Source organism: Apodemus sylvaticus, chromosome 22 (genome assembly GCF_947179515.1).
Source record: "Apodemus sylvaticus chromosome 22, mApoSyl1.1, whole genome shotgun sequence".
Taxonomy (NCBI): domain Eukaryota; kingdom Metazoa; phylum Chordata; class Mammalia; order Rodentia; family Muridae; genus Apodemus; species Apodemus sylvaticus.
In genome coordinates, this window is record NC_067493.1 from 2,912,803 (window position 1) to 2,929,808 (window position 17,006).

Here is a 17,006-nt window from a genome sequence, read left to right on the forward strand (position 1 = left end):
TGAAAGGCTATATGCTATTCCGAGTATTCACAAGCAACAAAGGTGAATCTTATAATGCAAGTTGCTTCAAAAATGATATGGTGACTAGATGATGAATTCTGAGTCATAAAATAAGTGGAGGAAGCACTAGAACTAAATTAATATATTTTCAAAGAAGCATACATCTACTTCACAGTAATATCCATATACTTCTTTCTGTTGTACACATATATGGGATATTTTAGGATGCAGTGACTTTGGATGATGTGCTTGTGACATTCACTATGGAAGAGTGGGATATGCTGGATTCTTCCCAGAAGAGTCTCTACAAAGATGTGATGTTGGAGATGTATCTGAATCTCACTGCTATAGGTAAGACTGTGAATTCATTTTCCAAATAAGGAAGCAAATGTTTCTTGGTTATTGATGACCTTCTGTTATTTCAATTGGTAACAATAAAGATTGAGCTGAATAAAATGGGTTTGCTGAGTTTTCATGATAGCTTTCACAACGCTGTGAAAATTCACAGAACTTAAATTTTACCTTATTTCTAATAATAAATCATTCATTTTCTGCTATGGTCTTTTAGGCTACAATTGGGAAGACCATCATATTGAAGAACATTGTGAAAATTCTAGAAGACATGAAAGGTAATTTTCATGTGCAAGCTGATATAATTATGCCTCGGCCGAAAAGTTATTATGTTCTGGAAGCTCTGAAAAAAGCAAAAATTAAAAAAAAAAATAATTGTTTAGGTGTGGCTATAAATATACTATTTTTACCAAACTATGTACCTCAAATTCAGTTATCTGTTTTGTTTATCAATTTGATGTGTGGCTCCGTTAAAACTATGCTGTGAACTTGCCGATCTGTATAGTCTCATAATACTTAGATATTGTACATTAAATTGTGATAAATTTATAGGTGAAACTTTCTAATAAGCAAATAGTCCATAGTAAAGTTGGTGATACTCACATTCTTGTAGTGACATTGTCAAGTTTGTTGAGAGGGCAGTTTATGAGAATCAAGAATTGTGTAGTTGTGAGACATTAAACTATATACTGCATTTTATGAGAAACAAAAATTCAAATTGTGTGAATGCAATGTGGAAACCTTTCAGTTGTTATTCTTCTTTTAGTAGATCTATCATGTGTCACAATGAATAAATTCCATGAAACCACAGGGATATTGAAAGAAACAAACTACATTTTTATTCAAAAAGATTAAGAAGATATGTAGCCTATTGCCTTCGATATATTTTGTGAATTTGTTAGACATTTCCAATTAATTGGCTTTCTAATTTTACTGGGAAAATCCCAAAAATCATACCATAGAAAACTTTTATGAGTACTAGGAACTTGGAAATTCTTCTACTTGTCCTGGTTCAGTGTCAAATGTGGTGTAATTCATACCACAGGAAAAATTATGAATGAAATCAGTTTTTTAAAATTCTGGGTTTTTCCAGTTTTCTTCAGATAGGAGAAATACATCATAGAAAAATTCCATATAAAAAAGTATGTTATAAATAGGAGTCATGTAATAACCATCACACATATATTGTGCAACCCCAAAAGAGATAGAGATCACCATGAATATATGAAGTGATAAAACCTTAAGATCTAATGCATCTTTACCATTAGACAAAACTATAATCTTAAATCATATTGATAAAATGATTGATCACGTTAATGAATATTGTAAAGATTCAACATGTGTCAATTATCATTGCAGGCATGTAAGAAGTCATATTGGAGAGAAACCATATGAATGTAATCAATGTGGTAAAGTCTTAGCAAATCTCAGGAATCTACAAAGACATAAAATGTTACATACTGGAGAGAAACCTTATGAATGTCCTCACTGTAGTAAAGCCTTTGCAAGACTGAGTTATCTCCAATATCATAAAAGAACACATACTAGAGAGAAACCTTACGAATGTAATCAATGTGGTAAAACCTTTACACAGCAGAGTGCTTTCCAATATCATAAAAGGAAACATACTGGAGAGAATCCTTACGAATGCAATCAATGTGGTAAATCCTTTGCAATACCCAGGGATCTCCAAAGACATAAAAGAACACATACTGGAGAGAAACCTTATGAATGCAATCAATGTGATAGAACCTTTGCAACAACCAGTCATCTCCAATATCATAAAAGAACACATACTGGAGAGAAGCCTTATGCATGTAATCAATGTGGTAAAGCCTTTTCAGGTCACAGTACTCTCCAAACACATAAAAGAACACATACTGGAGAGAAACCTTATGAATGTAATCAATGTGGTAAAGCCTTTGCACAGCGCAGTACTCTCCAAAGACATAAAAGAACACATACTGGAGAGAAACCTTATGAATGTAATCAGTGTGGTAAAGCCTTTTCACATCAGAGTATTCTCCAAAGACATAAAAGAACACATACTGGAGAGAAACCTTATAAATGTACTCAATGTGGTAAAGCCTTTGCACAGCACAGTACTTTCCAATATCATAAAAGGAAACATACTGGAGAGAATCCTTACGAATGCAATCAATGTGGTAAATCCTTTGCAATACCCAGTGATCTCCAAAGACATAAAAGAACACATACTGGAGAGAAACCTTATGAATGCAATCAATGTGATAGAACCTTTGCAACAACCAGTCATCTCCAATATCATAAAAGAACACATACTGGAGAGAAGCCTTATGCATGTAATCAATGTGGTAAAGCCTTTTCAGGTCACAGTACTCTCCAAACACATAAAAGAACACATACTGGAGAGAAACCTTATGAATGTAATCAATGTGGTAAAGCCTTTGCACAGCGCAGTACTCTCCAAAGACATAAAAGAACACATACTGGAGAGAAACCTTATGAATGTAATCAGTGTGGTAAAGCCTTTTCACATCAGAGTATTCTCCAAAGACATAAAAGAACACATACTGGAGAGAAACCTTATAAATGTAGTCAATGTGGTAAAGCCTTTGCAACATGCAGTCATCTCCAAAGACATGAAAGAACACAGGCTGGAGAAAAATCTAATGAATGTAATCATGAATTAAGTGGGAGTTAAGAGGCCATTGGATTAGGATTAACCATAGAGATCGGTGGTTAGGATTATTTCAACTCTAGAGATGGTTCTTATGATGATTTGGCAAAGAATGTTGCTTATTTCCTTTGTTTGAATAATCTCCTAGAGTTTAAGGTAAAGAGGTTTACATTAACTGCATTGACAAAGGAAGTGTCAAAAAGCTTTTGGTCAAACTTAGTTGCAGTAGAAGAACCCAGCATAGTGGAGATGCATGTACAATGGGATGAGCAGCAAGAACAAAAGGTATAGGAGAGTGGAATCAAACAGAGCTTAGAGTGATACAGAGGGCAGAACTGGAGAAGTGACCCAATCTCTTCGAAAGAGTGGAGATGAGCATGTGTGGATCCTGGACATTGAATCAAGAAGACCCCAAAATTATGTGATGTTAGAACTGTGTGTTAATGCTCAGGAAAACTGCTTTCCAGGACTAAAAACTACACAAAAAATTCTGCTGCATTGAATAAAGCAGAAAGGAGTTGAAGATCTGAAGAACACTTTGACAACACATATGGAGATGAAGAGTTTGGAGACTGTTGAGCTAGCTTGGGTCTTATTTAATTCCACTATTTCTTCATGCTGCCTTTAGGAATGGTGAAGTGTATACTGTGAATTTGGAGGTATATGATGTGCTTTTATGTTTTTGTACATGATTACATGACAGGATTCATATCATAAGACTCTTTGTCCTTTGGACTCTTAACATTTTTGAGACTGGTATAGATAATGGGGACTTTTGAAGCTGTCACTCATGTATTCTCCATGTTTAAGTATGATCCCCAAAGACTAATTCGTTTGAACAATAATATGAGGCCAGGCAGTGGAATGGGGTAATTTAATATGACATCTATGTGAGTGGCATTATGCTGTCATGTGGCCTTGTTGGAGGTAGTGCATTGCTGTGTGGTTGGGCTTTGGAATTCCTACAGGTACTGAAGAGCTGAAGGTCCCTGGAAGACAGTCTTTTCCTAGCTGCCATTGGATCAAGGTGTAGAACTCCCAGCTTCCTCTCCAGCATCAATGTCTGCCTTCATTCCTGGCATTCTTCCTGCTATGATGAAATGGACTAAACCTTTGAAACTGTAAACCAGCCCCAATTAGATGATCGCTTTTATACGAGTTGTCTTGTTCATTGTGACTTTACATAGCAATGGAAATGATAAGACAGGCACACTGTGAGTGAATTTAATGCGGTCAAGAATTTGCACAGATCTGTAGTCTTCATTTTCTTGAAAGAATGTGTTAGAGAGAGACCTCATGAATGTGTTTAGTATAATGAAGCCTTCGTACACCTCTATAGTCTTCATCATTATGAAATTATTCATTCTGTAGAGAAATACTTTGAATGTTAGCAATGTGGTAAAACCTTTATGTTATGGTATCCCCTGAGTTCCAACATAATTCAAACACAAGGACATGGCAAATAATAAAAATCTTTTGTAGTCAAGTAGTTACTTATTAATCTGGACTAGAAAATATATTTAGAAGCTTATCTGAATCACCCGATCCTGTCCCTGCCCTGAGCCAGAAACTGATATAGATTTCAAAACTAAAAACTATGAACATACATGCTGTTACAGGTATATTTCCTACCAATCGGGATTTTCTACTGTTGTTATTCGATGTCAAATGATAGAATGTAGGTTTATGGTTTATCCTATCACACCTAGTTGTTCTTTTGTAGTTAGTATCAGGCATTTTATTTTTAGGAGTAAAATATTAATAATAGAAATTATTGTTAGTAACAGTCATTATGTTTTGAGGAACAAAAGTAAATCATGAAAGCTTGCTGAATATTGTTAAATTATGAAGGTCCCCTATGACCTGGGACTTGAAATTTGTTTCAATTCATGATTAAATGGAGGTTGGCAACAAAATTGCAGTACTTAGAGCAAGTTTCTTTTGCTTGTTCCCAACATTTGTATATCAAGGTAATCTTTAAATATATTATAGAACACATATTGAAGAGAAATTTTATAAATATAATCAGTGTGATACAACATTTTCATAACAGTAATCTATGAATGCATAAAAGAACATATCCTGGAGAGAAATGCTATGAATGTTCAATTTGGTAAAGAAAGCCTTTGTATGTAGCAGTAATCTTAGAAACCATAAGAAAATGTCATAATGCAGAGAAACATCATAAACGTAGTTAATGGGTTAAAGTTTTGTATTTTCTACTATCTTTATACAAGAGTAAACTCGTTAGCCTATAACTAATCTATTAAAGCCTTTGCTGATCACAGTAGGTTTTGAGAACCTTCACAAATCTGTGATTAAAATTATTTTGGTATGTACTTAGCCAACACACCTATATTGAGTTACTCAAGGTTATTTATTATGTAAAAAAAATTGAGAAGTGTCAACAATAAATTCAAATTTTATGATATCTCTCCATTTTATTTGCACTTGCAAGCTCATTTTTACATACAAAGGCCACTAATTTGTATTTTCTTTTTTAGTTATTCATGTATCCAACAACTTTGCTGACAGTGATCATCAGCTCTAGCAATTGCCTTTGTGAAGTTTTGGTTTACTTATGGAAACTAGCATATCAGCTGCAAAGAAAGATAATTTTACTTCCTACTTTCTAATTTATATTATCTTCCCCTCCTTCAGTTTTATTGCTCTACCTAACATTTACATCATATATTGAATAGATAGTGATAGAGAGAATGGAACATCTTGTCTAGTTTAGGAATTAGTGGAATTAATTTGAATTTCTCTCCAGTTAATTTAAGGTTGCTCTAGACTTGCGGTAAAGTGACATTTTTATGTTCAGGCATGCCCCTTGCATCCTTAATCTCTGCATGAATTTTATCATAAAGTGATGTTGAATATTGTCAGAGAATTTTACATCATCTCATGAGATGATGAGTTCTTCTTTTTTCTTACATTTTAATTCCATTATGTTGAATCATCACTGTGTTTCTTGAATGAAGCCTTCCTCATTGATCACAGAGAATGATCTTCTGATGTGATTTGTATTTTATTTTATTTGGTTTTTTCTCTTAAGTATTTTTGCTTCTATAGTTTTATGGAAAATTGGTCTGTAATTCTGTTTTATTGCTTAGTCTTTACTGACAGGATATTTGAGTCATCATGGGTTCAGAAAATAAACTGCCTAATATTTCTTTGGCTTTTATATTGTTAAATAGACTGATGTGTATTCTTGTTCAAACCTCTTTGAAAGTCTTGTAGGATTCCACCCTAAAACTCATGTCCTTTGATTGTATTGGTGGCATATATGTGATGAATTCTGTTTTCCTAGTTTATGTCTGTTGAAGTTGGTTCTCTTAGTTTCATTTATTTTTGGTATGTGGAACCTATTGAGGAAATTATCCATTTCTTTTAGAATTTCCAATTTGGTGGAGTACACCCTTTTTAAAACTATGTCATTACCATTCTCTGGATTTCTTAATTGTTATTTTATCTCCAATTTCATTTTAGATTTCATAAAATCGTATATTCTTTATCTTTTAATAAAGGTTTGTTTATCTTGTCAAATAAAAGACTCAAAAGACTAACTCCATGTTTCATTAATACTTTGAATTGTTCTCTTTCTATTTTATTGATTTTACCCCCAAATTTATAATTTCTTGATATCTCCTCCTTGTTTTCATTACTCCCACATTTTCCTCTGTTGTAGTCTTTAAAGTGTGCAGTTAAATTACTAGCATGAAAGCTCTGAATTTTTTTTCATGTAGGCATTTTTTTCTGTGAACTTTCTTCTTAACTCCACTTTCATGTTCTTTATGTTCCATGAGATTGTGCATGTTGCACATTCATTTCCATTGAACTCTATAAGTCTCTAATTTCTTCCTCTATTTCTGTGTAGACCCATTTTCTCTCACACAGTTAGTTAGCAGTCAGTTAGCTGTCCTCCCTCACCTCCTACAGCACTGAAACATCAACTGTTTTTTTGTCTGATCATACAGTGTGGGCTCTCCTGGGTCTGGTGCAGTCAAGGACATGAGGAGCCCAATTTCTAGGAGCCACTCTCGAGGCTGTCTTGTTGCTCTCTGGGATGGAGTTTGTCCTTGCTCATCAGAAGGCTCCTTTCCTCCCCATGGATATGAGAGGTAGCAATGGCACACCAGCCATCTGTGTCTTGACTGTGGGGAAATGATAACCTGACCACAATGAGGAGGGCACGCCTAAGTCTATGAACCCACAGGAAGCAGATGCATCAGAACTGGAAGTCACCATTTGAAGTAAGTGACTGTACTACACCTAGAAGTGACAGTGATTGACAGGCAGTGACTGGCCAAAATTGGACGTGAGTGTACATCACAGGAAGTGGCTCGCTTTAAGAGGAAGTGCCCATTCAATGGCCGTAAGTGACCACCACTGTCCTAGGAAGTGGCTGTGTCTTGACAGAATGTGATTGTGATATAATAGGAAGTCATCCTACACCACAGGAAGTGGCTTTAATGTCGTTAATATCCTTTTTTTAGCACTAATGTCTTTTTCAGAGCTGCCAGTTCAGCTTTCTGGGCTGACATTCCTGCTGGGTGTGGTTCTGCCCATGTGATCTCAGTATTTGACACCACCGTTGTCCCAGCATACCTCTGTCCATCCTGAATGAGGCTGCTGCCTTTGGTGAATCTCATTACCCCTGTATCTATCTGAGCAGCCATACAGAGGCTCATCCAGTGAGGTCTAGGTGTGGCAGCAGGTCAGTTGGGAAGTTATCCTGGGGGCATTCAAGGAGAGAGGCTGTCAATTAGACGTTCTGCCATCATCTTTAACCAGGAGGTCAATTGGTCATCCATAAGAGATCATTAATTGGAAATGAACACAAATCAATCAGTAACCGATCATCCATCGATCAGTATTCAGTAAGGGACCACTCAAATGTCCAGCTGCCCATCAGTCATTTGATTGGTGATCAGTAACAGAAAGGCAGTCGATGACCAGCCAGTAATGAGCTGCCAATCAGTCAAGCAATCAATGATCAATAAATAGTAACCAATTGATTGAATCTTAATCAATGATCAATATTTAACACATGATGAATCAATTGATAATTTATCAACAATCAATATAATTACACTCATGGGAAAGACCACAGGGTTCCAAATGGAGGAGCTAAAGAAAGGACACAAGAAATTGAAAGGGTTTGCAGCCCCATAGGATAAACAACAATATGAACCACCCAGTACCCCCCAGAGCTCCCAGGGACTAAACCACCAACCAAAATATACACATGGAGGGACCCATGGCTCCAACCACATGGATAGCAGAGGATGGCCTAGTCGGACATCCATGAGAGGAGAGGCCCTTGGACTTGTGAAGGCTCATTGCCCCAGGGTAGGGGAATAACAGGTCAGGGAAGCAGGAGTGGGTGGGTTTGTGAGCATGGGGAGGGGGGACTGGATAAAGGGTTTTCAGAGAGGAAACGAGGAAAGGGGACAACATTTGAAATGTAAATAAAATATAAATATAAGCATATGTATATATAATATAAAATATATAAATAAATATAAAAAAAATAAAAAAGCACTTGGGAAGCAGAGGCAGGTGGATTTCTGAGTTTGAGGCCAGCCTGGTCTACAGAGTGAGTTCCAGGGCAGCCAGGACTACACAGAGAAACCCTGTCTCAAAAAAAACAAAAGCAAAAAAAATAAATGTAAATAAGAAAATATCTAATAAAAAATTATTTGAACAAAACACAACATTACCTCTCATTGTGACCGCCTTGAATGGATAAGGGTCAGTTCACAAGTATCTTAATCACTGCTGTTGTTTGATAAAATACTCTGTCAGGAGAACAGGTTTATTCCAGCTCACGGTTCACAGTAAAGTCCCTCATGGTGGGCAACGCCACTCTGAAGTGTAAAGCAGCTGCACACTCACAACAGGTGTGTAAATGATTCTATACTGGGGTGGAATTATTTTAATTGTTCAGTCTCAAAGAAGAGCAATAAAATGGAACGTTTTAAATTCAACAACACATTGGAATGGACAGCACTGCACAAATATGACATGGCCCTGAGTGAAGAAGGTTACAATTTGTATAATGCTGTGTATGCTGTGGCCCACACCTACCATGAACTCATTCTTCAACTAGTAGAGGCTCAGATAACAGTAGTGTACAGAGGAGTATTTTCTGACTCTCAGCAGGTGAAGTTTCTTACATTTACTTATGCTTAGATATGACAATATGATCTTTTAAATGGACCCAGAGACACACAAGTACATTTGTTAGAGATTATTCCCTCAGTGCAAAGATTTTTACACTGCAAAATTCCCTAATTTTACAAGGCTGAATATCATGAACAAGGGAAACATTTAATAGGAAACAATATTTTTTATGTCAGTGAGTTTTGTGAAAACATGTCTCAACATTTCACCCAATGATTTCAAAAGTTAAAATAGGAGCCAACAATTTTATAATAAAAGCTTTAAGTGATGACTAGACTAGAATATTTTTCTGAAGAGTAATTTCTCAAGAATCAATACATGTGCTATAACTAATAATTACTCATTTAAGTTAACAATGATTAACAAAATCACAAATGATTAAGACTATATATGTTAAGTTTCAGTTTATTTCATATTTTCATTGTCTATAAATGAAAGACCAACAGACATTCTTTATTTTCACACACATTCAGAATTGCCTTTCATTTGCACATGCATGGCTTTATTTTCAAAATTATATTTTGGACTAACTTGAAAACACCCACACACTCAAACACATTCACACACACACACCATGTTACTTGTTATACGCTAATCACTTTTTCTAGCACATTTTACCATCAAACATTGACATGGAACATTATATAAATTTTCACTATCAATGAGGTGTATTATATTTTACTACACCTGATTACTTCAATACAGCTGTATTTTGTGGAAGTCATTAAGGAATTAGAGGAAATTCACAATTTTGCTTTCCTTTATTGATAGGCACCATTGAGCAAGTATACGGGAGGCTATGGGTCAAGACTAGTTCTAGCAGAAGAACCCAGCATCTTGAAGATGGAAGTACCATGGGATGAACAGGAAGAACAACAGGAGCAGGAGAATGGAGTCAACCAGAGCTTAAAGTGATACAGAGGGCAGAGCTGGAAAAGTGACCCAATCTCTTTGGAGGAGCAGAGAAGATCATGTGTGGATCCAAGACATTGAAAGAAGAAGCTGTGAAATTGACGTTATCTTAGAGACCCCAAGTTTTTGAGATGTTAGAACTGTATGATACCTGCTCAGGAATTGAATAAAAGCAGTCAAAGGGATATAATTGTGCTTCAGTGAACAAAGCAGAAAGGAGTTGGAGATCTGAAGAACACTTTGACATCAGACATGGAGATGCAGAGTTTGGAGATTGTTCTGCTGGCTTTGGTCTTCTTTAGGTCTAGTTTTTCCTCATGATTACCTTTACGAATAATAAAGTATATCCTGTGAATTTCAAGGTATATGATGTGCTTTATTGTTTCCAATAATAAAACTGATTACTCTTGCACGTTAGGTTTAATCACAGAAGTCTTTGATCTTTGGACTTTTAACATTTTTGAGACTTTGATAGATGATGGTGCCTTTTGACATTGGAGATCAGGGATTTTACAATATGCTTTCTTTAAGTATGGTTGCCATACACTCTTGTGTTTGAACAATCATATGGGACCGGGCAGTGGTAGTTATGACTTATGTGAGGGAGGGAGTGGCACTAATAACAGGTGTGCTTTTTTGCAGAAAGTTTAACAGTGTTGGGGTGGGTTTGGGGTTCCTCCCAGTGCTGAAGAAACCCTCCTTTTAGCACCATGGAAGATGTCTCTTCCTAAATTTCTTTGTATCAAGATGCAGAACTCTCATATCCTTCTCCAGCATTATGTTTGCCTGTATGCGTACCATGTTTCCTCCTATGAGGAAAATGTTCTAATCTTCTGAAATTGAAACACGGCCCCAATTAAATGTCTGCTTTTATAAATGATGCAGTGATCATTTCATCTATTCTTAGTAATTAAAATTTAATTTAGAATAAAGTGAGTGAATTTAGATTGGTGAAGCTTGTGCACAATTTTGCAACCTTCTTTATCATGTAAGAATTAGTACTGAAGATAACCCTTGTGAATATATTTGGTATGGTGAAGGCTTTGCAAAAATCTGTAGTCTTTATCATTATGAAATTACGCATGCTGGAGAGAAATTATATGAAATACAGCAATGTGATAAAGCATTTAGGTTGTGTGTCCATTGAAATCCATCACAACTCAACTATCAGAAGAGTGGAAATGATATTAAATTATTGTAACCAAGTCAGTACTGATAAATCTGGGCGAGAAAAATACACTCCCATGCTTATCTGAAATATTCTACTCCTATCCACACCGAGTCTGAAAGTTATGTAGCTTCAATTCTTGAAATCCACAAATACCAGTGACAAGTTATACCTACATTTTCCCCTCAATCACTTCATTTTTCTATTCTTAATATATTTCAACTAATACAGAATATAGATGTTATGTTCTTGCCTATCATAGCCATATGTTCTTTTATGGATAGGGACAGGCATTATATTTTGAGGAATAAAACAGGAGTAATGAAAATTACAGTTATGAATTGTTGTTAGGTTTTGGGGAACAGAACATGAATAATGAAAGCTACCTAGATATTGTTAACTACTAAAGTCAACTATAATCTGGCACTTAAATTTAGTTTGAACTTACTTTAAATGAATGTTGTTAACAAAAAGGCAGTCCTTAGGACAAATTTCATTTTGCTTGTTCCCAACATTTATATATTATAGTCATACATATATACGTAAGTCATATATACACATACATATATATGTAAGTCATCATATCAAATGTACAACAGAACACATCTTACAAATGCAATAAGTGTGATAAGACATTTTCACAACGCATTTATCTATAAATATATAAACGAACACATCCTGGAGAGAAACACTGTGCATAAGCAATGTGTTATAGCCTCTGCTTGTAAAAGTAGTCTTAGAAAAAGACTGTGAAAAAGTCATAAGAAAAAGTCATAATTCACATAAACCCCATAAACATAGACGATTGGTTAATACTTTGCACTTTCTTGTGTCCTTGTACAAGAGGAAACTCTTCGGTATGCAATCAATCCACTAAAACCCTTACATATAACAATAGTCTTTGAAAACAATCAAGAATACCAAATGTAATCTGTGACTACAAAGAAATTGTTTCACTCAAGATTATTTATTTTGGTTAAAAAAAACTTTGACAAGCATCAAGATTCAATTTAGACTTTATGAAGACCCTTAATTTTATTTGCATGTGTAAACATGTATTGAGAAAAGACACATGAAGGCAAGAGTAAGGAAACCTTTTTGTATTTCACAATTCCCTTAAGTTACATGAAGGAACTTTTGCAGGTGTAAAAAACTATGGCTGTGTACTAGTGCCTTTTATGTAGTAATGATAAAATATAATGTCTAAGGCCATGTGTAAAAAAAGTTTAATTTGGTTTTTTTATTCCAGAGGGATATGGGTTGACCATGAAAGTGGAAACACAGCAAGTGTCTCTCAAGTGGGAGAATTAGCCTGAGGCAGAGAGACTTTTCAAATTGCTTACCAATGCATGTGTTCATCTAAGTGTTTATCCCTGAATCACATACACACAGCAAACAGAAATTCACTCATCATATTGTATCCTCATATCTGTACATACTTTCTAAAACATACTAAAAATGAATAACTTCAAAGGGAAGAAGTAGGGACGGCATTGAGAGAGAACAATGTATAACAAGATATACTTTAATTAAAATGTCAAATCATGTTTCAATAAAATCACAGGTAGACAGGCAGCATGCTAGTGAAGAAGATTGTGAACTGAAGGAAGATAAGGTTCAGTCCCATAAACAACTTGGTAGGTAGTCAAGTCCTGTAAATACAGTCCCAAGGGATTTGATGTTCCTTGGCCTTGCAGGTATTGCACAGAGATGTACGCAAGCAACACAACCATGCACATAAAAATGAAACTATAAAGGAATTGACTATTGTGCTGACTTAGCCTTGAGTCAGAGCACAGTCAGGGCGAGTTAAAATGGATTCCTTCTGGTGTGGATTTAGGTGCAGCTGTGCACATCCTTGGAACCATCCTCCTTAGAGTCAAAACCGGCCATTTGCTAAGGATAGAATAGCACAACACAGCTGTTCATCTGAGATTTGCATCCACAGTGCTATTAGAATACTTTCCTTCATGTTATCTGAATTATTTGTCCTTGAAATGTCAGCAAAAATTGAGCTGAAAATTTTAGGGGGCTTGTATTAATCTTATGACTGCTGCTTTTAGTTTGTTGTCATCATATTATGTTAAATCTATATATCCTTGAATATGGGAGATCTTTCAGTCTTGTTTTTTTTTTACCTTTTAACTCTTTTATTACTTTCATATTTTTGCCTAGTTCTTACCTCTCTCATGGTACACAATCCCAAAAATGCCCATCCCATTCTTCTATCCTCCTCTCTCTAACAGCATGTTTCAATCTCTCAACACCCAGTTCAAACTACTAGAAAAAAAAATCTTCAATAAAATCATTTAAATAAAAACCTTCTCAAACCTACATAAGAGGATGACCATAAATATCCAAGAAGCCTATAGCACCCCAATAATTTAGAACAAAAATAAAATTCTCTTGTCACATTTAATCAAAACATTAAATGTGAGAGCTAATTCTGTGCCACAGTTCTCCATCCCCAAATACTGCAGTGTGAGAGAGGGTCTTCCAAGAGTGACGGCAATCCTGTGAGTAAAGGAAAGACTACCACATCTGCACAAAAGGACCCCCGCAGAGAACTCAGGTCAAAAAAACTAAGGAGCAGCCTGGGACATGACCCTTCCACTATCCTCCTGCACCCAGAGCTGATCCTGTGCCACTGTGCTCCATATCCAAATACTGTGGGGAGGAGCTGATCTCCCAGGAGTAACACCACACCTGCAAACATAGGTAAGACTCCACTTCTTCTTAAAATTCCAGGCCCAAGAGGGATCCACCCAGAGCCATCAGGACACAGAAACCAAGTAACAGCTGGGGACAGGATCCTTCTGGAGCTCCACCTAAGAGCTGGCTGACTATATGTGAATTATCCCCATATCAATATTCCTCCTGGAGAGAACTGTTGTCAGAAGTACTGACACACAGGCTTGCAGGAGAGAGAAACCGCAGTCACAGACATATCAACTAACACCAGAGACAACCAGAGAGTGAGACACAAGGGAAAAAACAAAAGCAACAGAAACCAAGGCAAATTGGTGTCATCAAAATCTAGTTCTCCCACCACAGCAAGCCCTGGATACCCCAACACACCAGAAAAGCAATGATCTTGTGAGTCATATTTATTCTTCTGTTGTACGTCAACTGGGCCCCATAATAATATAAAGATAGTTCCCATCTGGGAATTCTAGGTTCATGGATAACTCACTGACCTATTTCATTGGGGGTAAGAAAGAAGATTTTGATATCATGAAAACGAGCATTCGGAAGGCATATGAGAGAAAAGATAGAAGCTGAGTTAAAAGAAAACAACACACAAATTCTTTAACCTAATCCTGAGACATAGCCAACCCTGACATTTCTTTGTTTAATAGGGATACTAATGAAACATATATATATATATGTGTGTGTGTGTGTGTGTGTGTTTGTGTGTGTGTATGTGTGTGTGTGTATATATATATATATATATATATATATATATATATATATATATATATATATATATATTGAATGTTTATTATTTTACCATTAGTATTTTCCAATAAATTCTGCAACTTTAACTTTTTTCTATTTTTTTCAAATATATCTGTACTAATGCACCAAACACATAGGAAACATTTCTAATATATTGAAGAATTTGATGGTAAATATTTCTGATAAATGTGATGAATTATAGAAAATGTATTAAAAGCAAAGATTTTCATGGAATATAATACAGAAAAAAATGGTAGACACAGAACACATTTCTAAAACTGTTTCAAGAGTTAAATAGAAATATTTTCTCATAAAATAGAAAACTCACATTGAATATAAATGGTGAGAAACTTGAAACAATCCCAGTGAAATCAGGGACCAGACAAGGCTGCCCGCTCTCTCTATATCTGTTCAATATAGTGCTCAAAATCCTAGGCAGAGCAAATATCCCAAGGGCTAGGCCCCAGGCTGTTATTGTCTCTTCCAAATATGTTCCTGGGTTTGAAGAGGAGCTATGTCATTCTCCATATATGAGGGTCTCATGGAAAGACTTGCTGGATAAGGCTAGCCCTCCATACATCTCTCTCTCTCTCTCTCTCTCCTCTCTCTCTCTCTCTCTCTCTCTCTCTCTCTCTCTCTCTCCCTCTCTCTCCCTCTCACTCACATCCTCTCTCTGCCTCTATGTCTGTCTGTCTGTCTCTTTAATTGTTTTATTTACTTATATTCCATATGTAGCCTCAGTACCCAGTACCCCCCTCCCAGGGTTCTTTACTCTACTGCCCCTCCCTTTTGCCTTTGAGAGTGTGCTCCATCATCACCCCCACCTCCACTCCTCTCATCCACCCATCACCACCAGCTCACCTCCCCCATTTTCCTTCCCTGGGACAGCCTGTCTATTCCAGATTAGAAAAATAGTGTGTTATTTAGTACAGATAATGTCTTCCTCTGCTACGTATGTCATGGCCAGCCCATGCTTTTAGGTTGATGGCTTAGTCTCTGAGCTCCCAGGGGTCTGGGGTAGTTGATATTGTTGGCCTTCTTAAGGGATTGACATCCCATCCAATCATTCAATCGGAACTGGTGGAATTTCAGACATGGCTGTCACCATGACGGCAGCTTGGACTGGTCTCCGCCCCTCTGTGCCCTGCTAGGACTTCTCCATTAGACCTGTACTGTGGATCTGCCAATCTGTATAGTCTCATAATATTTAGAAATTGCACATTGAATAGTGATTAATTTATATCCAAAACATTCTAATAACCAAGTAGTCCATAGAAAATTTGGTGATACTCATATTCTTGTAGTAATATGGTTCAGTTTGGTGAGAGGGCATTTTATGAGAATCAAGAATATTGTTGTGGAGAAACATTAGTCCATATTGCACATGTTATGAGAAACAAAAATTCAAACAGTGTGAATGCAATGCGTAAACCTTTCATTTATCATTCTTTTTATTAGGTATATCATGTGTAACAATGGATAATAATCATGTGAGCATTGGGATATGGAAAGAGGAAACATAAAATTTTTGTTCTAAAACAAGAAGATATGTATTATTCTACCTTTGAAAGAAATTAGAAATATGAAAGACATTTGCAATTAGTTGGTTTTTTAGATTTACAGGGAATATCCCAAAACTCATAGTATAAAATATCTTTATGTGTACTAGGAATTTGGAAATTCTTCTGTGTGTCCTGGTTCCCAGTCACATGTGTTGTAATTCACACTAGAGGAAAAATATGAATACAATCAGTGTTATACAGATCAGAGTTTTTCTAACTTTTCTTCAGATAGCTAAAATATATCATATAAAAAAAGGGTATTATACATATGAGCCATGTAATAACCATCACAGGAGTCTTGAACAACTCATGTTGAGGGAGAAAAACATGAACATATAAAGTGCTAAAACCTTAAGATCTGATGCTTCTTTACCATTAGACAAATTGTAAACATAATTTATATTGATTACATGATTGATCAGAGTAATGAATAAGGTAATGATTTCACATGTGCTAATTTTCATTGCAGGCATGTAAGAAGATATACTGGAGTGAAACCCTATGAGTGTAATATATGTGGTAAAGCTTTTACAAGATCAAGTCATCTCCAATGTCATAAAACAACATATACTGGAGGGAAATCTTATGAATGGCAAACCTTTGGTCCAGAATCAGATGGAAAACAGAAAACAAACTCAAAGTCATTGTTGGTTTTTCTTTGTCTCATTACGCTTTTATATGCCAGAACTTTTATATTTGATTTTCT

The 17,006-nt window shown here is 35.9% G+C and overlaps 1 protein-coding gene across 1 annotated transcript in view; it reads left to right on the top strand.

Annotated features, from left to right (window-relative positions):
• The first annotated feature begins 263 nt into the window (after positions 1–263).
• LOC127672651 (zinc finger protein 431-like) overlaps positions 264–17,006 on the top strand; it is a 51,527-nt gene continuing 34,784 nt past the window's right edge. The window contains exons 1-3 of the mRNA XM_052167956.1: positions 264–351; positions 569–629; positions 1,711–2,984. Coding sequence (XP_052023916.1) covers positions 264–351; positions 569–629; positions 1,711–2,984 — 1,423 coding nt within the window. The remainder of the gene's footprint in view (positions 352–568; positions 630–1,710; positions 2,985–17,006) is intronic.